Below are 23,659 nucleotides of genomic sequence, written 5' to 3' on the forward strand. Positions count from 1 at the left end.
ATTCCAAACATAAGAGGTAATTTATTAAGAAATATCTTAAAAAATTACTGAACACAGAATGTTTTAACTCTAAAGAGAAAACTTTGTAAACTTTCTAGTTAATTCTTTTTTATAATTCCTGGAACAGTTCAATTGCTTGTGTTTTGGAAAATGGATGCCCAAAATATGAGGCTCAAACGTTTTTAATGCTTTACAAAGACGTATTGTTGGAGAAGTTTGAAAAAAAAAAGATTTTCTTAGGGTATTGCTTTAAAAAAATTGCTGTGGAGTCCATTGATGAAGATATGGATTTTTTGTTTTTTCAAATAGAGGAATAGCTGAAGATCATTGAAATACATTATTATCCTTGATTCATGAGAGAATATTAGGAACAGTTTATGGAAGGATTTGGTAAAAATATATAGAGGAGTATGAAGATGTGCTGAAAGAATTTCAAGACGAATGTGTGAAGATATTGCTGAAGATGAGCATTGACTCCACCCAACAAACATTTTCACGAAATGAGAGTTGAACCAGCCACTCTCAAACGTATTTCTGCTAAATAAATTGTAATACAGCTACCAATGTTTGTAGGGCATGCCAAACGTCCTCATAAAAATGGCGTTCTGAAATATGAGGGTGGTTGATACGATTCGAAAAAGCTCAAATTCTGGAAATGTTTGCATTGATTGTTGCGATTTCTTCATTATCTATTGTTTTTTTTTTCAATTCTTTATCAGCCCAGAATATCTTAATTTTGCATTGAGCAATATTTTTTCTTGAGGAAATGTTGACTAAGCAATCTATAGCCTTTTTAAAAAGGCTAGTTTTTTTTCCTGACTTTTCGGTCTGCTTGGGACGTTTTTCAAGGTAAAATCACAACGGTTTTCTGGTCAAGATGGCTTTACTAAACTCTAATGCGGAATTATCGGTGTCGATTGCGTCCGACCGGTTATAATCCGTCGTGAGAATCTCCTACCGAGCGAGCGGTCTGGAATTCGGTGTCCACCATTACTACCGAAAAGGTCCCAGACGAACCGAAACGTTGGGAAAAATAAAAAAACTAATGTTTTTATTTCCCTGATGAATGCTTAGCCAAGATTGCCTCAATAACATTTCGTCGAAATCTTAGATTGCTTAACATTTCATATGGAAAACACGGATTTTTAATTTGAATACGCATTTTTTTTTTAAAGAATGGCTCAAAACAAACATTTATAGAATCAAAACTTTTATAACCAAAATACACTGATTCGACAACAAGTCAATGGAAAGGGTTAAATTTGAAGTTTTAATATTAAATATACTTGACAACCAACATTTTTGAGAGATCTCTCTCAAGTCAACTACAGTCAAAATACATCACTTTATCCACTCGAATTGCAATAATGTTTTACCACCAGTTAGATTCGTTCTAAACCGCAGTGAATAAATCCGGTATTAAGTCCAAGCTCATCCATGACTCGTACAACCACCCGCATAATATGTGTATGATACTTAAAGCTCAATTTTCCAAATATAACCCTACTATTAAAATTTGACCTTATAGATTGATATCGAGTAAGTTGACTGAAATTTGGTGCTTGAATTTGTATTGAAATTCATATTTTAAATAAAAATAGCCCCTGAAAAAGGACCGATCCGAGATTCTACCCCATTAACCCGAATGACATTAACTTGAATGACATCATCCCGAATCCCATCACCCCGAATGAGATTTACCCGAATTCCAGTATTACAGGGCAATGTCATTCAAGGCAATTGTTCATTCGGAGAAACGGCATTCGATGTTATGAAGTTAGGGGTACGTTTACGTACATTTGACGCCACTGCCTCACTGGGCCACTACATTCTGGGTGATGGCTTTCGGGGTAATGAGTTGCGGGGTAAACGGGTAGAATCCCGATCCAAGGACCGAAACGTCGGTGACTGCACAGCCGAAAACAAAAGTTACAGTTATACATAACGGAATACTTGGAGAAGGTTGAGATTTTAGCCAAATAGCTCGCCAGTAATTTGCGAATAGTCATTCTTTGAGAATCGGCAGACCATCACAAAAGAAATCTACTAAACATCTCATCGAATTTATCGAAGTTGGACTAAAGATACGGCATATCATATTGTTTGTCTCAAGTACCAAAATACCGCTATATGCGTATTTAATTGTTGCTGAATCGATTTCCGTTTCCAAAAAATGCAGCACGTCTAGTTTATTAGGCATTGGATTGATTTGAGTAAACTTGCTTGCCAGTTTGCCAACTTGCATGTAAGTTTATCAACTTACATGGTTATTTATTTGCTTAATTCACAAAAGCAAACCAAACTTTTTGTGTTAAAGAATATCTATCAACAAAGCTATAAGACTTTTGATGCTACAAAATGTATATGTTGATGATCTAGGAAAGTAATATATCTTTCTATATAGAATTTTGTATGGAGACTGCGGGCATGTTGATAAAAAAAAATTTTAAGCGAAGTTCAATCCTGCAATTTAAACCAAAAGGTAAAGGTAGTCTGAAGAAGGTTTTTGCAAATGATAAAATAATAGGTAGAGAGACGTTGCAAGAGAGCGACAAGATTGAACTTTTATCAGATGGTGCAAATTGAGCAAGCTATCAGAGAATCAATGCGCATCTAAGCGTCCTAAATTCTCTACTGGAGAAGGGTTGGCTCAAAGCTTGGGGCTTTGCTACCAACTCAAGCAAAAAAGTTTGAGTTTTATCCTGCACATTTGGTGGATTAGATCAACAAAAAGTTTGATAGACCATTGTTCAAATTTAATGTTAACATTGGTAAAAACAGTATTTTATACAACTTTGGCGTCCAGTGCTCAAAATTTGCTCAAAAAACTCAAAATTGTGACCTGCTGGAACATTTCCGATAACGGCATCGGATTGAGCAACCGACAAGAGAGGCATGAATTGATCCTTGAGAAACGTAAACATACTATTCTTGTCACGCTGTGTAATTCTGATCTATAAGGTCTATTATCTATGAAACAATGGTAAGAACAATTCGCTTATTAAATATTCTTCTTTTTTTTCTTCTTGGCTTTACGTTCCCACTGGGACAGACCTTGCTTCAAAGCTAAGTGAGCTATGAGCTCTTCCTCTATTTCTAACTGAGAGTTTGTTGTTGCCAAAGTTCTCTATACTCTATACTCTATACTCAAAATTCCGTAAGAAATCCTAAAAACCCGCTTTGAATATCAAAGCTCCCACTGAGTATTGAAAGAATCCTCAAAAGAGTTAGTAAAGATTAATTAGGTTCTCGCTTAGTATGAATAGATGTCTATAAATCTTTAACTTGTTGACAGGTATCCTCATAATAACGCTTTTATCATTTTATTTTAGATTCGGAATCGTTTACCCCTTAGATATCGAAAGATAAGCACTCATGAATTGAAACCAGCCTCAGTTGGTGATTCAGTCATTTTTCCACTCCGGCCTCCTCTTCATCTAGGACAAATAAGTGGGTCTTAGTCTTCCGACCGTAACTTATAAGTATTAACAAAAACAGCTACAACAAGAGTACAATATGGTAGATCTTACCTCGTAACGCACCTCGAGAAGGTGATCTACTCGCGTTACAGGGCATGATATAGCTTAATATTTTAATTATTATCTTGATATATGAGATTTTTAGTCCTATGGCTGGTACATCTTCACGGATTCCTCTGAATACCTACAAACATTCTTAGAAGATCTCAATATGAATTCAAAAAATTCAGAAAATTCATATTGAGATCTCCAAAGGAATCTCTCCAGGCTCCCTTTCGAAAATGCGCTGAAAAATTCACAAATTTTCCCGATGTTTTCATTAAGTTTATAATGAAATAATATCCAAGCACTTTGTTAAAAAAAAATCTGGAAGTGGATAGGAATCTACAGGGTCATCAAAGAAACCCTCGAAATTCCACAAAGAACCCTTAGGATTCCGCTAAAAATTGCTAGGATCACGTTGATAAACCCTAAGGACCAATGAGGTCTCGTAAGACTCTGGCTAGGAATCTTTAGGATATCGCAGAAAATCTTCAAAGACCTCCGAGGTAAAATACTAACTGTTCCGATGTAGGTTTTGAGGAACCCTTATCGAATCCTGAAGATCCCGTTCGGAATCTCTATGTAATGTGATACGGCCAGAATTTGGTCGAGGGAAAATGCGTGTAAATTAATAAAATCGTTTATTTAAAAAATATATTTCCATTTTCAAGTTCAAATAGTATAAAATTTAGAAAAAATATTCAGTTGGGCTTCCGTTTTCTCAAATCTGAATTGGCGAGCTTTTCGCTTGACCCCTGTCATCAGATTTAGTCCATCTTCTTCGCCGCAGAACGCCAGTTTGCCTTAAGTATCCCCAAAATCAAGACGATTTTTTTTTCAGCGACGAAAAATCGCCGCGATTTTGTCGTTGTGTCGCTGCAAGCACCCTTATATGACACTATCTAGACCGACGCACGAAAATCGCGCCGCTGTGGCTTAGGCATGCTCATAAAATTGTGCATGCAGCGAAACAACAACGAAATCCTGGCGATTTTTTGTCGCTGAAAAAATCGCGATGTTGTAGGGGTGCCTTTAATCTGCTTCTCGTCACTAGCAGTTTTTTGGTCTTTTTAAGGTTTCGCTTGACAATAGCTTAATATTTCTCAATTGGGCGGGGTTCTGGCGTGTTGGGAGGGTTATTGTTCTTGGGGATCACCATGTTGTAGACAGTGTACTCTATGGCCTTGTTACCGTAATGGAAAGATGCCAAATCTGAAAGTACGGAACAACCGAGTTTCTTCAGGAAAGACAGACGTTTATTCAACCACTGTTTTACGTAAATTTCTTGGCTGACTAAATAAAAATGCTGCTTTTCAAGCCACAGATACAAATGACTTGCCAAACCAGATATTTCTTTGCATACTTTGACAGTTTCATATGCTTGAAAATATCTGGTACCTTTTCTCTTCCTTTTGCTGTATAAAACTCCTGTCCCGGAAGCTGCTTGTAGTCGGCTTTGACGTAGGTTTCGTCGTCCATTACCACGCAGTCAAACTTCGCCAGCATCGTCGTGTACAGCCTCCGATATCGCGATTTGGCCTTCGTTTTTTTTTTTTTTTTATTATTGTGATTGGAGTCACTACCTTCTTTAAAGTCGACAGTACGGCTCGTTTTTTGACTTGATGCACGGTTGTAGATGAAATATTCAGCTTATTTGCGGCATCTCGGAGATAGAGGTTGTGGTTCCGCTTGAAACTTCCGGCTACTCTCTTTGTCGTCGCAGCGTCATCGAATTCCACCCGATCCAGGCTTCCTGGCTGTCGACAAACGTTCCTCAAACACTTTTATTACATTTGTAATGGTTGATTTGGCAACTTTTAGCGATTTTGCTAACTTTGCGTGCGAGTAGCTAAGATTTTAGCGATTCACGAGCAAAATTGTGATGCGCTGCTTTTCTTGCTTGGACGGCATTTTGACAACTGAAACGTAAATTTCAAAATCGAAATAGGAGCAACATTCTACACAGATTTATAAAATGAGAGGTGCTCAGGGTTTTTAAATGCAAAATTGAAAGAAATACGTCAAGTTGAAATTGACCAAATTTTGACCGTGTCACCCTTTACCGCAGAGATTAGGCTAAGAAGAAATCAACGTTGCGCTTGCACCCTGCCAAAATACTCAGTACCCCCGCTGGAAGTCTCAGAGATCCTTAAGGAATTTCTAATATTTTACTACAATTCAGCACAGAATCCTCATGGTTTGATCCTCAACAAATTTTACAATACTCGAAATCGCAAAGATCCTGTCGGAAATCCTCAACATCCCGTTAAAAGCTATCCAGCGCCTATTAGGAATCCCCAAGACCCGCAGAGAATCCTCATGGAAATCCTCTCTGAAATTTGCCGAGAATCGTTTTCTATGTAATATATTATTTTCATCAATCGATATTCACTTGGCTAAGGAAGACCCTTAGCAGCATTGCAGGGATGACCTAGATTCCAGGAAGTTCAGGGAAGATATTCCTAACAACCGGAAATTAAGTTGGAAAAAACACCATTTCTATTAAAATATTATCAATTGTGCACTAAAAGGATAAGGGACGGCATTTTTTGCATTTATTAATAAATAAATGATACAGAATATTGTCCGTAATATATCTTCTCATTTGTATCGAAATATTTCATGTCCAATTTTGAATATACTCAGAAAGAGGCTTAAACCTGAGTGCTGGAGACATTCATCAACCAGTCGGTGTCGGCCGCTATAATAACAAAACACCTCTTCAAGTTTGACGCCCTCATTCAGTCGCTCGCAAATTTGAAGGAAAACATCTCTCGCTAGTGCCGGTTTGCGTCCAATGCAATGCTGCAACGCCCCCAGACAATAATGTCTGATTCACGGTTCCATTTCAAGTTGATGGTTGAGACATTTCAATAACGATCTATTATATTTACCACTGCTAGGCAATCAAAATTTGCGCCCGATTACTGTGAATGAAAATTCATAGCATAGCTCATGCCGATGAATGCCTTCCAAATTAATTCATTCCTCAGATGGCTCATCAAATTTGCACAAAACCGCCATTCCTCGCATTTTACCGCCACGTTATCGCCGCGCGGAACAAATAGCAGTTAGTGCCGGAGTTTATCTAGTGGGTTGGAATTCACGTGCTACACTTTTACACCCTGAATCACACGCCCACGCAAGGCCACTCGATTTGATTAATAATTATGACTGACTACATAGTCTGGCTGGTGCCTTCTAAGCAGCCACACTATCTTATCAGCGTCGAAAAATGGCGCATTGAAGGCAATTCGGTTCACCTCCCAGTAAAACCGCATGCAGGTGGAAAATATTTTCTTTTCGAGATAATTTGCACAGAATCGTAAAACGGACGGCCCGACGCCAGATGATTTGAATTTCGCTCATTTCTCAGACCAGACCGTCCGGATTTGGTCTCCCGCGCTCTTGAAGTGAGTGTTCGAATTAATTCCCCTACAACACAGTCTATGGCGCAGTCACTGCTCCTAATGGACGTAGGGGGGCTTAATACCCCCTTCTCCTGACCGGCGAAAATAAATTCAAATTAGACTGGATTGTAAGGAAGGTGCATACTTTGTAAGAATTTATCCAGTATTCGTATTTATATAACTTGAAGATAAAATCTGGTTCAAGGAACAATATTTGAAAAAAAAAATCCTGGAATTTTTCTTTTGTTGATTTAGGAGCTAAACCGTTAACTAAATACGCCTCTCCCACGAAGTCCTGGCTACGCCCATGTGGCCCTCCTCAAGCGACGAGGAAAATCGAAGACGAAGCACCAAAACTGCGAAACGCCGGACCGGGTGGGGGAAGCCGGCACATTTTCCTGACTCCAATAATTTTCCGATACAGACAAATTGAAGATCGACGAAAGAAAACCAACACACCGCCGCCGCCCCGACTGAGTTTGTTTACGCTTACGAGATTCCAACTTCTAACAAACCGACAGATTCTTAACACGTACTAATAGATTCATCGCCCTCTTCTTACTCCACCACGTTTTCCGCCCCTCGGAACATTCTTTTGCCGGGTTGTTTACGATAGCCTTCCGGCTCCGGACTGCGGAGCTGTTCTAGTAGTTGGAGGAAATTAATTCCTTAGGTACATGAATTTTTAATTAAGAGCATCATCTACAGAATCGTCGGAGGAGTTGAGTGTTGGAAGTTTGTAGCCAACTTATCGTTGCGGCTGATGGACACGCGATTCTGTGAGGGCCGAAAGTTCGAAGGGAAACATTCTTTCGGGGCAATTCGGGTGGTGTCCATGGATTATGCAACAATAATTATGTTTTTACTGCGTGAAAGACTTAAGGTGAAACAGTATTGAATCAACTTCTAAGATTGTATTGAAACTTCAAAGGCACAAATCTCACGAAGAAACAACATCCAACAACAGTGAACTTTTTATTTTGGCTTTGTGCACTAGCAGAAAGCTTAAAATAAGAAGATCAGAAACGTTTGCCAACTATTTCCCCAGTTTTGTGCCTTTGAAAACGTGAGTAGGGGCACATGGCGGCCATTGTGACGGCCATCTTTGGATTCAGAGATGTTTCACCTTAAAGACAAGCTTTAAGTTTTACATAATAAGAGGGGAAATTCGGAACAATTTTAGTTACGTAATCAAGGAATGTCCCCTTCATGTTAATTTGGGCATCGTTTTGTTGATAATTAATGAAATATTCATTTCAGCCAGCAAGTAAGATATTTTTACCCAAACTATGATAATGCTACCCCAAATGGAGCTCTTGGCCAGATTGCGGAAGACATTTCATTTCTCGATTTCACCAGTGACCGAGGAGGACGACACCCCCCATAGAAGACATTTGGTTTTCAAATGTTCTCTTTCGGAACTTGTTTTTCTGGCATTTTAATGCGAAACATAACTGGCAGCTCTGAGTAAACTGACTGGCCCCAGAAGTAGGTGACTACCAGAAAATGGCAGCAGAAACGAATGAAACTTAGAAAATATGCTTGTTCTGTCTCGAGAGGATTAAAACTTAAACATGGCATAGTCTGCGATCGTAAGTCATTGCTGACTGTAGGCATGAACAGAAATAGGTTATTATGACATATAAGCAGATTTCATGAATTCACAGATGTAAGGAAACTGCTCACGAAAATAGGTTAAATCTATGCAATCATTTCTGTCTTATGAAAAAAAAAACAAAACTTTCAAATAGTTTTGGCTCAAAAATCTTCTATATTCTCCTTCTTGGCATAACGTCCTCACTGGAACAGCCGGCTACTCAGCTTAATGTTCTTAATGCATTCGTATATCGTGTAACAAGTACGATTATACTCTATGCCCAGAGAAGTCAAGGAAATTTCCGCTATGAAATAATCCTGGACCGATCGACGGAATTTTTTACATCCTCATCAAGAAACTTTCAGAAAGTAGCTTATCATTCTTAATTGATATATTTAACACATGTTATCAGTTGGCATATTTTCTTGGCATATGCAAAAATGCTAAGGTTGTACCAATTTTAAAACCAGACAAAAATCACGAAGAAGCTTCCAGCTATCACCAATCAGCTTGCTTTGCTCCATCAGTATACTTTTTGAAAAGATCATTTTGAACAAAATGATGGTCCACATAAACGAAAAATCATTTTTTGCCAATGAACAATTCGGATTCCGACATGGACATTTGACCACTCATCAACTTTTACAAGAAACAAATTTGATCCGTTCCAACAAATCTGAAGGCTATTCAACTGGTCTTGCTCTTCTAGACATAGAAAATGCATTCGACAGCGTTTGGCATAAAGGTTTGATTGTAAAATTAAAAAACTTAAATTTTCTAACATACATTGTCAGAATAATCCAAAGTTATCTGTCGAATCGTACACTTCAGGTTAATTATCAAACTCCAAACTCCAAGGCAGCCTTTTGGGATCTATATTATACAATATTTTCACATCGGACATACCTGAGTTACCTCAGGGATATCAAAAATCTTTGTTTGCTGTTGACAGCCTGCGTGTCATCTGTAGTAGATTGAAAACAAAAATTGGGTACTTTTTCGTCATACTTGCATACTTCATGATTTCTCCTAATGCTTCCAAAACTCAACTAATAATATTCCCACTTAAACCAAAAGCTCTTTATTTGAAACCTTCAAATAGACAACTTATCACGATGAGGGGTTCCAATCAATTGGTCAGATGAAGTTAAGTATCTAGGGCTGTCGATATCCTACCAAAGTAACAAATCACTAATTGAACATTGAACAGAAGGTTACTTTTTTCGACAATCACATGCCATTCTTTCAATTTCATCCATTAGTGAGAACTATCGCTCCCTGCCTTGATCAGCACCGATGACTTTCGTCTCTTGCTTCTATCGACTGCAAGAAATGGCTTTCTCCATTCTTCTCCATTCGGCAAGTGTCAAATGTATGTATTGCATGCTGGTGGAAAAGCTTTCCCCCATTCTCTTTCGGAAACTTTCGAAAAGGGCTTGCCTCCAGTTGTCGTGACTCGTTTTATTTGCTATTTATGTTTGCTTTTCCCTGCGGTGTTTTGTGGGGCGAAGCATTGTTCTGTCTCATAGGGTTGAAGTAAGCTAAAGGCAGGCGACGGCTCTCCAAACTCTGAAGTGTCTGTTACGTTTCATATTAAAACGGTTGTGTTTGCCCAAAACTCAATTTCACATATTGTCAGAACGGGGAATGCTGTTTAAATAAACCAAACCCAGAAGTGATTGTGTTGCGAAAACAGAAATCTCCAAAAATGGGTGTTTTTCTGCACCATCGCACCTGATCGCATGTATGCATGACATCATATGAGTCGCTGCTCTTCATTAGCACTAGCTCTTTGGTGACACGCAATCTGCTCATTGAACGATCATCGACTTTGTTTTTCTTATAAAAATAATAAACCGGAATGCCAACCGCAGCTTCAGCATCCGATCGGCAAATTTGAAGGTGAACAACCAAATCAAGATACGCTTGGCAGGAGAGACGGATATGTACAACCGGTGTGGTATTGCTGGTGTGCCTCTGCAACCGCAGTCGCACTTGAGATAACCTGGAGGTAAGGTGGTTCGGGACTGAGTGCAAAAACTGACCGCAGGGTTTCGAGGTTAGTTGCCGGATCAATTTTATCGCTGCGGATGCATAGTGGTTTAAATTGAGCAACATTGGGTAAAATGCATGGCTAAGAGATTCAATGCCGTATAAAAAAACAACGAAGAAATGAGCATATCTATGTAACATAAGTCTGTGATATGTAGTTTATTTTTAGTGCTCAACAACATCATTTGTAAGAATATATTCTATATAGTCTTTACAATGTTGTAGTCAGTTTGATGATAAAGCAGTCTAATCAGTGTCAAACATTCTCACCAACAAAAAAATTCAATTATTCTATAATAAACTACATCTCTTGTACAGGTAAAGGGAAGCTACTTATGCAATAAGTCTAATTTCCTACTTTAAACATATAAACAAAATCCACAGAAAACTTAAACTCGAATTCACTCATAATAGCTGATTCGGTTATCTCTCTGTTGTGGACATCTACATGATTCGCTTTGACATTCTCGACCAAACTTCAGAAGTGCAAGATTCAGATCCTAATAAAATTTGCATTTTTCTCTCAAAATTAGTTAATTCTTTCTTTGACAGATACGCATATTTCGACTTCAACTGTAAGGCCGTCTTCAGTGTCGTGTACTGACTCTAGTTTTTGATATTTCCGACGTTTTGGTCCGTTCCATTTTCAAGGGTTCAAAATAAAAGGTCCCAAATGAATCGAAACGTCGGGAAAAATCAAAAACTTGCGGTTTTAGCTACATAAAAACTGCTCAGCCAACATTGTTTCAATAATATATCCTCAGTCGGAGGTTATCCAAAAATCTAGGTATTATATTTTATTGCTAGCTTTTGAGTTTTTCGGTGGGTCAAAATGAGTACGGAAGGTGTATCAATCATGAATGTAACATGTCAACAATATGGACAAAATGATTTGTTGGCTTTAATTACTAGTTTGAAGTCTTGATTGAAGTCATCTAAAATTCGGTTTGAGAACAAACTTGAAGATAATGCCTTAGCGAACCATCTCGTGAGACCCAATTGAAACTTAATTTTAATGTCTTTGAGCCTACTTCAGACCCCCGAAGTTGTAACGATTTTTTAGTTCGAGGTCAGTGAAACTGACTCCGGAAAATTAACTTGCGAATACTAATTACACAACAGAACGAATATAACCTTTTCGAGTGCCTCAAAGTTCAAATTACGTGTCTCCAGTAAATTTAGAGTTGCTGGATCCATTGCTGTGCGGCACAATTTTGTGCTACAGGCTGTCAAAGTTGTATCAAACTTTTGTTTGTGATATAGTTTGATACAAATTGTACGATTCATTATCATTCTCTTCGAATTTTCGAACATGCTTGCATTCTCCAATCAAAATTTGATTTTCATTTACTATGGCTAAATACACTACTTTTCCAATTAATCATAAAGTGCAATTTTACTTACGAAGTTTTACAAACTACATTGTAGTACGTTCTCTAGCTCCCAAACACTGATTTATGTAGGAAATTGAGCACATAAATTGTTATACAAGCTGGAAATTTTGCATGCTTTAATTTTGGTTGACCTGAATCGGTAAATAAGGCATTGTAAGTAAATAATATCTCAAAAGCCATTCCTCTGAGAATTCCTACGGGAATTTCTTCATGAATTATTTTTGTATTTTTCAGTGCTCTCTCAAAGAACTCCTTTACCAGTTTTCACTAAATTCGTCCTGGAATTCCCACTGATAATCATTTCCAAACTTTCTGATCTCACCAAAAAATGTCTCGAAGATTCTCTATCGAATTGCTTAAAAAATCTATTAAAGATACCATCACAGAATGCATTAGAAATTATTTGAATCATTTCTCCTGGAAGGTCTTCTACGTACTTATTATATATAAATTCCATTCCACATTGTTAGTTTAAAGTATCCTCCTATGTTCATTCATAACTTATTTAGGATTTTCAGGAATAACTGAGATTTACTCAGAAAAAAACTAGGTATGAAACAATTCTAGGAGTCTCAACAAAAATGTCTTCAAGATCAATTAGCAAGGATTAATTACGAGTTCGTCAACAGTTTTTTTAGATTTGCTTTTGAAGTTCTTTCTAAAGTTTCTCTACAGGATTTTTTTGAAAAAATCGCAGCGGAAAATCTCCAGACTTTTTCAAGTGTTAAAAAGAATTCAATCGAGAAAAAGTTATTCATGATTTCTCAGAGAAGTTCTCCAGTAGATCTATCTGTATTTTTTTCACAGAAAATCAAGGAGCAACATCTCGCCTTCCTTCAAAACACTCTCGAAAATATGTTTTATTTATTAAAAAATTCCTGACTAAGAAATGTTTAAAGAATTTCAACATTCAAATAAAGTTCCTAGCGGATACGTCAAACTGTTCGTTCAAAAACTCTTCCGTGAAAATGCTCAAAGATTTCCCGAGTAATTTGTTCAGGGATTTTTTGAAGAATTAATTTTTTGTTTCCCTAAGATTCTTCCGAAAATTTTACCAGAAATTCATCTAAGTGCTTTCACGAGATTTTTTATTTAAACCGCACCAAAAAAAATTTTTTTTTTCTGAAGAAGTTTTTCTCTAGATTTTCTATGATTTTGCAATTCATACCTGAACTTCTCAAAAATGTTAGCGTTAGCGGTAGCGTAGTTACGGTATACTTCGTAGATTGGATACTAGCAACATTCATGTTTCTTTTTAATAATCTCATCCTGACTACTTTCAAGAACAAGGCAGGGGAGTATACCTTGTTCAAATCATACACAAGAATACTAAAAGCATGAATGTCGCTATTCCCGGCCACGCCCATCTTTACCGTAACTTGGGATAGGGGAAGGAAATGTTGATGTAGCACTTACTTAATGAGAGGCCACCGACTCAGCGACACCCTCATAAGTGCTACGGAGTTGGAGGTTGGGGAAGGTATATTGTCAGGATTCGCCTAGAAAGCTGGCGATAGACCATAAATATTTGTTGTTTAAGCGTTTTCAAATTAATCTTTTGAATGCCGGCAATCAAAAGAGAAAACAATAGCTTATTTATAGTATAAATAGTATTTCGCGAAATGCTTGTCGATTGTGCAATAATATTTTTGCTCAATAACCAGTAAAAAGCAAAACCGATCCCTCCAGGGTCATCGGATTGTATAAAATAACGATACGCGTAAAAAAAATCACGCCTATTGAAAAACTGTACTGTGCCCATTGAAAAACTGTACTGGGTGGTACTGTATTTTTAGATAATCGAAAAACGAAAGGAAGCGCGTTAGAACTAAACATCCTAGGATAACACAGTCGGTTTTTCTGCTCAAAATTATACGAAAACCAGAATCGATCCCTCCAGGGTCATCGAACGGTTAAAAAGCATCCACAACCGATTGTTAGTTGCGTAACACCCGCCCGGACAGAATGCGCAATCTGAACATAATTATCAAACTCCGAAAATAACATTTTCCGTTCAAGAAACGATCAGAAGTTCCACGACGCGGACGACAACGATCCGGAAGGCTCACAAAAGAAAAAGTATCATACTGGAACAAACTCACCGGATTGATTCTCTAAATTTATGTGCTGCCTGTCACTTCCGGATGGTTCGGTGAACTTAGGGCAGCCAAAAACCAACAGTACTGAGGACACAAATCAAACAAATCACTTTTTCATTTTTCACTTTTCACTATTCCATTTCTGAATGTAAAAACTGTCCTGCCTGTGCTTCACGAAGCACTACCCAGCAAGACGCTCCAAAACAGGAAAAAAACATAAAAAACTCCAGCGACGAAAACACACGCGAAACCGTGAGCTAAATCTATCGGAAGACGCAAAACCGAACTGTCCTGCTTGGGCTTCACGAAGCACTACCTACCTGAACTTCTCAAAAATGTTATCCAGAAACTCTTTTAGGTTCTAAAAGTATCTCCATTTTTTTACGAATGGTAATCTCAGGATTCTTCCATAAGTAACATTTTAAATTTTTATCCACACTAAATTTTTTGGTTCAAAAACTACTCCAGGAATATCTCAATATTTTTTAAGGATTACTAAATATACTAAATTACTGACATAAAATAAAAAAAGGGAGAATTTCTGAAGCTTGTTGACAAGGTACCTCACAGAAAAGCTTACTCTACAAGGAACACTCCTTGTAGAATTTACACAAAAAATCTTGTTCTTCTTTCTTCATTTTTCATAATAGAAAATAATGGATGGAATTTTTATTGAAAGTATTTGTAACTTAAATCTTAGATAATATTGAACTCCGAAGTTTCATGATATAATGGTAAACATATTGATTTAGAAAGCATGTAGATATTCCAGACAAACTTTTTTGAATGGTGTATTATCGATTATTTCAGAGGACTATAGAAGTTTAACGCGAAAACATCGCTAGTATTTTTCAAGAACATTGCCTATTTTTCAAAACTCCTATAATTTATCTATAAAATGTTGCTTTTAAGAGTATGGAAAGATTTTTGTACGAAGTTTTTCAAAGTGTCAAGTGACGTAAGGACAAACAAGAACATTTTGAAGCAGGTAGAACAATAGATGGGCAATGGTACAATGAAAGATAACTTATAATCGTTTCTTTAGTGGTAAATTACAGTATAGTCGAAACTCTCTAATCTACAAATAAAATAAATTTCTCAAGAAAGTCCATCATAATCTTCTTTAGAAATTATGCTTGAAATTTATCTTTCCTTGAATTCTGGTTTTCTGGCCTCTAGCAATTTCGCCCTTGTGTTGCACAAATATTCAAACCAAGAATATGGATATGGATTGGTAAAATTATTTTTGAAGTTTTTTAAGAGAGATCAATACAAATTTCTTTATGAATATCTTAATAAATCTTTCCCCCTTCTCAATTATTTGGCTACATGGTTCTGTACAGATTCATTTACCACTATGCCAATTTCGGAAGCAAAAGTTTTCCTGGGGGTTTCCTCTGAAGAATCGAAGGCAAGAGACATTTCAAAAACAATATTCTGTCCAGTTTTTGAATAATCCGTGGATTTGAAGTAAAATTTTTAGCAAAAAAAAAACCTATAAGGTTTTTTGACGCAATTTGTAAAGTATTTTGGAAATATTTCTTATAGGCTTTTGATGAACTTTGCGGAAGAATTTTTTTTGCGAAATATTTCAGTATCAAATTTGACAGAAACAATGTTTTTTTTTTGCAATTTTTAGGTAAATTAGAGAACATTTTCTGGAATCATTTTGCTAATATAAAATAGACTTAGAAGGAATTGATGTCTACCAGGAGGAATTCAGTATGATAGTATGAACAAGTCCTACAATATTATTTGACTAATTTCCAAGAGATTTGCAAAAGTTCTGAAGCCACCGTTAAATATTCCTTGAGGAATTTAATTATGCCAAAATTCTATAAAAATATTGAAAAGATTTTGAAAAAAATTGCTACAAATATGTTGGAAATTCAAATAATTGATAAAATAATAAGTTCACTTCTTCTTCTTCTTTCTGGCGTTACGTCCCATCTGGGACAAAGCCTGCTTCTCAGATTAGTGTTCTTATGAGTACTTCCACAGTTATTAACTGAGAGCTTTCTTTGCCGATTGACCATTTTTGCATGTGTATATCGTGTGGCAGGTACGATGATACTCTATGCCCTGGGAATCGAGAAAATTTCCTTTACGAAAAGATCCTCGACCAGTGGGATTCGAACCCACGACCCTCAGCATGGTCATGCTGAATAGCTGCGCGTTTACCGCTATGGCTATCTGGGAGTTAACTTGTAGAAATATAATTTAAGCAATAAATTTATTCCTTCAAAAATACTTTAAAAAATAATCAAATTCATAGAGAGAATTTATTGCTGGAATAAAACACTGTGGTCAATTTTGTTAAATTTTTTTTCACATCAGGTTAAATTTCTGCCATTCATCTGAAGAAAACTTGGCCATGCCGAAATTCCTTGAATGTTAAGTCTAATTTTTTCGACAAAAATTTCCGTTATGTATTGTCTGAGAAATTCCTCTAGTAATTTCGTTTTTTTCGGATAATATACGAGTTAAAGTTTGTAGTGAATTCTCATAAGAGAAATCATCATCACCGGACACTTTGAGCAAGGTTTCCTCCAAAAACATGAGAAATCATTATCATCAAACAGAATTATTTGGATTATTCAGAAAAAAACGGATTTTGGGAATCACACTTCCAGTATATTCACGCTTTTTTGTACCACGGAATTTTTCGCAACGGAGGTGTTGAAAAATTGCGCTTATCGCATACAACAATAAGCCCAACTTTACCTCCCACTCCCTATTACTACGCCATTGACGTTTGGTGGGCTGACATTCCATCGAATGGACATTTGATCGAATGTAATCAGTATGAAATCAAAGTTGTATGTTTAGTCCGATTACACAGCGTAATAAAATTGACATTTTTGCGTGTCTCAAGGATCAAATATTTGGGATTGTTGTATCTGATAATGTTCTCAGAAGTGTTCTAGCACGTTACAATGTTTAACTACAGATCGCCAAAGATGAATAGAAACCTATTTTTATCAATGTTTACACGAAATTTATAGTATTATTTGTTGATTTTTTTGTGATCTAATCCACCAAGCATGCGAAATAGGCTTTCAACTTTCATTTTAAAAATAATTTGGTAAAGCTGCACGATTAAATTTAAACTAAATAAATTTTTTAACATGCTTGTAATCTACATACTAAATTCTTCGTTTCTCTTATAGGTCAAAATACAACACTTCTCTAAACCATCAAAAATTAACTTGTGAGCATCGAAAATAATACGAACTTTGGGATGAGTATAAATTCTGTGGCAAATTAAGCAAATAAATTATCATACAAGTTGGCAAACTTGCATGCAAGTTTGATTAAACAGTAAATTTAGATTAATTAACTCATTACGCGTGGTAAAGATGGATAAATTATGGGTAGAAATTATAAAAAATCCACATGCTCGACTGGAATTTCAACCCAGGACTCTTGTATGCTAGACGAGCGCTTTACCAACTAAGCTGCCAAGCCACTTTGTGACCCAATAACTCAGTTGTTTACAAGTTTCAAGTTGATGCTTCCTCAATACAGTTGATGCTACAGTTGTTGTGGAAGTGATGTGGGTATGATAGGCAAACAATTTCAACACAAAATAAATCCCACTCGCTCTGCGCGCGTGTGTAGTATACATAAGATGGATAGATGTGGATTATGAAAAGGGTCTGCGTGATCTGTGGGGATTTGAATTCGAAACTTGTTACCGACTGAGTTGTTGGGTCACCAAGTGGCTCGGTAGCTTAGTTGGTAAAGCGCTCGTCTAGCATACAGGAGTGCTGGGTTCAAATCGCAGCCGAGCACGTGGAATTTTTTATAATTTTCACTCATAATTTATCCATTTTTACCACGTGTTAATTAATTTAATAACCATGGGGATTGGATTACCAAAAAAGCACAATATATGTGTTACTATAGCAAATTTACCATTTTCAACAGTCTAAAATTAGAAGTGCTATGATATTTTCAAAAACGGCAATGGTTTTAACAACCCTTAATTCAGTGAATAGCAGTATTTTGATGCTTGAGACAAAAACCTATTCCGTAGTGTTATCGTCGTGAGTAGAATTTTGTCGTTAGAACGTAGAATGACTGCATAATTGAAAAAGTACTGACAATTGACCAACCATCAATATGCGATTAGCAATATTTCATTATTCAATTTGATGAACCGTACACTCCCGACATATTGACCGACTATTAGATAAAATGGTCGGTGTTAAGTCAAAGTGGGCCAAGTGACATTTTTCATGTATCGAGAAAAATGGGCCTTAAGTCCAATACTCAATTTTTTAATCGTGAAAATTTTGTATCAATATTTCCATACATATTATTGTTCATTCAAACTATATAATGTGCAGTGATAATAATGACAAAACATAATTCAAACCTCTAATAGAACGACTACTGAACTAATGATCACCGTGCAGTGGTTTTGTTCATTTTGACTGAACAATTTCTTGGAAAATAAAAACCATTTAATGTTTGCATGATCAAACTGCGTTCAAATCTTTAAAATTAACAGATTATCAACATCCTTCGACATCAGTATCGCATATTCTTCAAGAATCCATATCTTTATTTCTGAAGTCAGTGATATTACGATAGCTTGAAAACTAAAGTTTTGTTGGGTCACAGCATTGAAGACCAGAAATTTTCAAAAAATGCGTTCAATCAGATAGGACCAAATGAAAATATTGAGTACCGACCAAAATATACAGGTCCAATAGGTGGTTAGTCCACTCTGTCTGTACAAAAATTGTGGCAATTTTTGACCACCTATCCAAGATGACAAATGTACAAAAGCGATCGGAAACACGAAGCACGATGAATTTTCCTAGCCATCTACACTGGTAGAAATCAGAATCCAAAATCATGATTATGCACCCGGATATCATGATTCCAGTGTGTTTTCATCTTATGAAAATACACCATGATTTGGACTCACAATATCATGAGTCAGATTATCTTAACGCGACATAAGTTGCAGCTGAGTGCTCGAAATCATGCATCGTATGCCCGAAAATCATGACTCGCGCATCCGTTTCGGATCTATTTATAAATCTGTCAGTCAACCCGATAAAATGAAAAAAAAATCTGCTAGAGCAAGATTCGAACCAAGAACCTTTAGTTGAGAACCACGTACTTTACCACAGTACCAATCTATCGTGATGAATGATGGGTGATCGATGCGAATGACTTGAAGCAAAGTGCACCGCTTTGTGTTGTCGCTCTGGATGTACGTGAATCATGAATTATGACTCCAGAAACCATGATTTGTCGTCCTGATATCACGAACTAACCAATTTATGAATTTCATGGCTTGTAAATCATGGTGTGGGAATCAGATTTTTATCCGTGTAAACAGAATCGTTCGGACGCTTCATTCGTTCGTGTTTCATTTTGGGATCACTGTTTCTCCCGACGCTGTCATTGGGTGATTTTCCATCGCTTGGTAATATGAGCGGTACGATCCACGCTGCCTGCTCTTCGCAAAGAGCAGGAAAATATTCACTTCGATCATCTTTATGCCGGCTCGCAATACGCAAGTGTGCCATGGAAGACGGGATTGTTATGCGGGTTATTGATTAATTTTTAATCTGAAATAGAAAATGTATGTGCATGTACCTACTGTAGTTTATTTAAATGGTAGAAAACATGTCATCTCCCAGACTTCTCAACAACATTTAGGTAAATTAAATATAATTCAACAACATAATAATAAAACCAATTTTTTTGTGCAATGCTATACTTTTAAATCTCACTAACAACAAGTGTTGGAATCGGTAAATTTTGCGATTCGTATACATGCCGTCGATATTATATTGCAACTGTACCTAAGTATTGTCAGAAAATTGTGCGCAATTAGCTCAAAAGCCGTCGCGCTCCAAGCCATAGCCAGCAGCACCCAGCCACGCTCGTTCTGTGTACTTCAAGCGTGCTTTTGCTGGGCCGCGTGGACTCTGTGCAGTGTACACGATGCGACCCGCAGAGTGTTTGCTTGACTTGGCGAGGTGAAGCAGCCTTGCAATGAATCGCAGGAATGAACAGCGCGAGGATAAATGAATCCTACGAGTGGAAGGGCTTCGCGAGCAACTTTTCGATGTGTTCATTTTCCTTCTTCGGCGTTGCATCCGTTCGCTTTTTTCGATGCTCTTCGTGACGCAAAAATGAAAAATGAATTTTGGCGAATGTTGGATCGCGAAGATGCGTAGATTATCGTTCGCGGAAAAGATTCATCGCAACACTGCTTTTATCGATTTTTTTGATCATTATCAGTAAATTTGTGCCATATGTCAAAGTGAAATGGAGATAAAATAGTTTTGGATCTAATGACAGAATGACGTGGGGCCTAGATAGCCGTAGCGGTAAACGCGCAGCTATTCAGCATGACCATGCTGAGGGTCGTGGGTTCGAATCCCGCTGGTCGAGGATAAAGGAAATTTTCTCGATTCCCAGGGCATAGAGTATCTTCGTACTTGCCACACGATATACGCATGCAAAAATGGTCAATGGCATAGTAAGCTCTCAGTTAATAACTGTGGAAGTGCTCATAAGAACACTAAGCTGAGAAGCAGGCTCTGTCCCAGTTGGGACGTAACGCCAGAAAGAAGAAGAAGAAGAAGACAGAATAATCCAATTTACCCAAGTTTTGTATTTGGTCCACTTTGAATCGACGACGATCGAATGTTCTAAATATCTTCCGACCAAAAGAACATTTTACAAAATGACCCTTCGACTACGTTTGATCAAATGTCACTCGACCAAATATCATTTGACCAAGTGTCCTTAAGCCTAAATATAATACATACCTTTATGAGACGGGTTTCTTTGTCCAGAAAAACTTTTCTAGAGACACCATATCTCCATAACTAATGTTTTTGGTGTAAAACTAGTTTGATCACGAATGTAGGACTCTGGAAGTACTGTGCGTTCTACGGCATTTGGATACATAGGAAAGCTTGACAAACTCTGCTCTATTCTATATGATTTTATAAATTTTTGATGTTTTCTTATAACGTAATGGCGCGTAAAGTCGGAATTCGAGATTTTTTTATGGCGAATGCGAGCTCTTTCCCAGTTGGAACGTAGCACCAGAAAGAAAATGAAGCTTTTAAATCAAAATGTGGAATTTTGATTTTCATTCTCTTTCTGGTGCTATGTTCCAACTGGGAAAGAGCTCGCTTTCGCCATATAAATCTCGAATTTCGACAACACTGGAAATAAATTAGGACAATGTTAAGTTTAAACCGAGACAAAAAAATTGGAACCATTCGTGCAGTAATCGGCCTGGTTCCGATCCAATACTCCGCGCATCAATCTCCACTCGTGGCGTCGCCGTCATCATAATCATTGGCACCATCATTAGAGGTAACCTAAGGAGCATATTCTCGTCAGCAATTTATCCTCCTACTGCTCTAGTAGGTCGTAGGTGGGGTACCATTCTCGGTCGTAAACAGGGCACCGTCCTCTGCGGTTAAAGTGGTTTCGACAACGGATCAAATTTCTACCGATTGCAAAACTGTGAACGGAAAAAAAAACTTTAGTTCGTATCTGCTGGGAGCACTCGGATTGCTTGAGCTACAACATGTGGGACATCCCGTTCCGATAGACTCAAGTTAAATTAGCTCCGAGGTGGGTGTTTGGTTTGGGCGGCTGCAAGTGTGTGGGGGAGTATTACAGAAAAATCCCCAACAGAAACCGTGCCAGTCGAGTGATTGCTATCTAATCGGGAGATCCAACTAATTTGCCAGAAGGAGTAGCGGCGTATCCGAACGAATGTCAAGTGCACGGTTTCAAAGTGTGTTTTCTGAAGGATGGTAGATAAGAAAAAAGCGACGCAGTGCAAATCTCGCTCAAGCTTTTTTATTTCGAGTGGAAAGTGATTAATAGTTTTGCCGATGCGGGTTATCTTTTTCAGTGCAGATGTGAATCGTACATGGTGAAGATAAGAGTGTATTAGAAACCTACAGCAGATTCTAGGGGAGTGATGCGGGACCTACCGAAGAGTACCACTCACGTGGTGAAGAAGGCTTCGGACATTTTTGTCCCTGGTGATCGAGGCCTGCATTTGTACGGAACCGACAAGGGACTGCTGAGTCCTTCCAAGGTGGTGACCAATCCGAAGAACAGGGGCGGTCACTTGGTGAGTGATTCGATCAAAAAGTCTCCGTCTACGAAGCAGTCACTTCCGGCAGAGCTGGCCTTGGCCAGTAGTCGTCGGGCTGCCAGTTCAAGCTCGGAAGATGAAAATGATCGTGGGTTTCACGTGGATGATGAAGAAAGTGATGAAGTAAGTAGTTCTGAATCGACGGCCAGTGAAGTGGAAGTGGGTTACGAGGAGGAAGAAGATGGGACGACTTCTGGGAGGCAGGAAGTTTCGGTAGATGACGAAGAAAGTGTTTCGAGGACGGGAAAGCTGAACGGCGGGATGGAGGAGAGTTTGGTGATCGAAGGGGATGACGAGTTGCCTAGGGCTAAACAGCAGCGTGATGGTAAACAAAAAGGTATGATCTTTCATAAGAATCTAAACATAGGGTTTTTAAAGAGCAGTTTGTTGAGTCTAAATTCTCTAAATTCCATCTTAAGCTATGCGAATGCAAATCATCTGTTACAGCACGGCATCATTCACTACGAATAAATTCGCAAAGCATACCATATGCTTGTCATAAAACCATCAGCTCCAGTGTGAAAACCGTAATTGAAATCACGTGTCAGTTCAAAAGTTGGGAAAAAGGCATTTGCCACAAACGCAACCCGGTAGCACACTATATTTAGCCACCTCCGAAAGGGTGCTTAGTGCACGTGAGTCTTGAAGTGATGGAACTTTTAGAGTGTGCCGACTGGTTGGGGGCCTATGATTTACCGAAGTTGCTCGTCTGAGCTTTGCGAGATGATGTTTGAGAGTACACATGAGTGCAATTCATGCGTAACTGTTTTATTTGAGCTGCTCAAATATGCAAATAAAGTTAAGGAAATGAAGAAAATTTATTAAGGTGGTTCGTTGTTTGAAATATAAGGAATGTTGAATTAGTAATTTGCTATTTTGATTGTAGATTTGACTGTACACTTAGATCAAAATAGCACGTGTCAGAATAAGACTTTTTTGTGTAAAATGTAATTAAATTGCAACCACAACAAACATTTTGGTGGAATAAGAGTTGCACAAGTCACTCTCAAGCAGATTTTAGATGAATGAACTGTTGTTTTGCTACTAATGTTACTTTGGTTATTCGGCAGAGTTGTAAAAGTTTCGATAATGGCACCATATATCTGGCAGCAAAAATTGAAAATATATATTTTAATATGTTTTTCCTCATACATTATACACACTAAGCTCTTACGGTGAATTTCACCGTAATTTCAACAGCTGAACAGTTCGGTGAAATAAAACACCGTTACTTTGTCGGAATTTAACGGATTCCGGTGATTTTTTACCGAATACTGTAAAAATTTACCGTACTCCGTTAATTTATTTTACCGAACTGTTCATCTGTTGAAAAATCACATGAATCCGTAAAATAATTTAAGTGTGTATAATATTGGATCATTGTTTGCCTGTAAATATAAATTCAAAGTTATGGCTACGTGTTTT

General features: G+C 37.5%; 1 protein-coding gene across 11 annotated transcripts in view; it reads left to right on the top strand.

Annotated features, from left to right (window-relative positions):
* LOC5566064 (liprin-beta-2) overlaps positions 1-23,659 on the top strand; it is a 398,826-nt gene that overhangs the window by 260,409 nt on the left and 114,758 nt on the right. For 9 of the 11 annotated variants that reach the window (XM_021855567.1, XM_021855577.1, XM_021855572.1 and 6 more), the window contains exon 2: positions 21,986-22,571. The exons of 1 other annotated variant lie outside the window; for it this stretch is intronic. In XM_021855567.1, coding sequence (XP_021711259.1) covers positions 22,055-22,571 — 517 coding nt within the window. In that variant the 5' untranslated portion in view covers positions 21,986-22,054. The remainder of the gene's footprint in view (positions 1-21,985; positions 22,572-23,659) is intronic. One more of the 11 variants, XM_021855568.1, reaches the window with a different exon arrangement.

This window comes from Aedes aegypti, chromosome 3 (genome assembly GCF_002204515.2).
Source record: "Aedes aegypti strain LVP_AGWG chromosome 3, AaegL5.0 Primary Assembly, whole genome shotgun sequence".
NCBI lineage: Eukaryota > Metazoa > Arthropoda > Insecta > Diptera > Culicidae > Aedes > Aedes aegypti.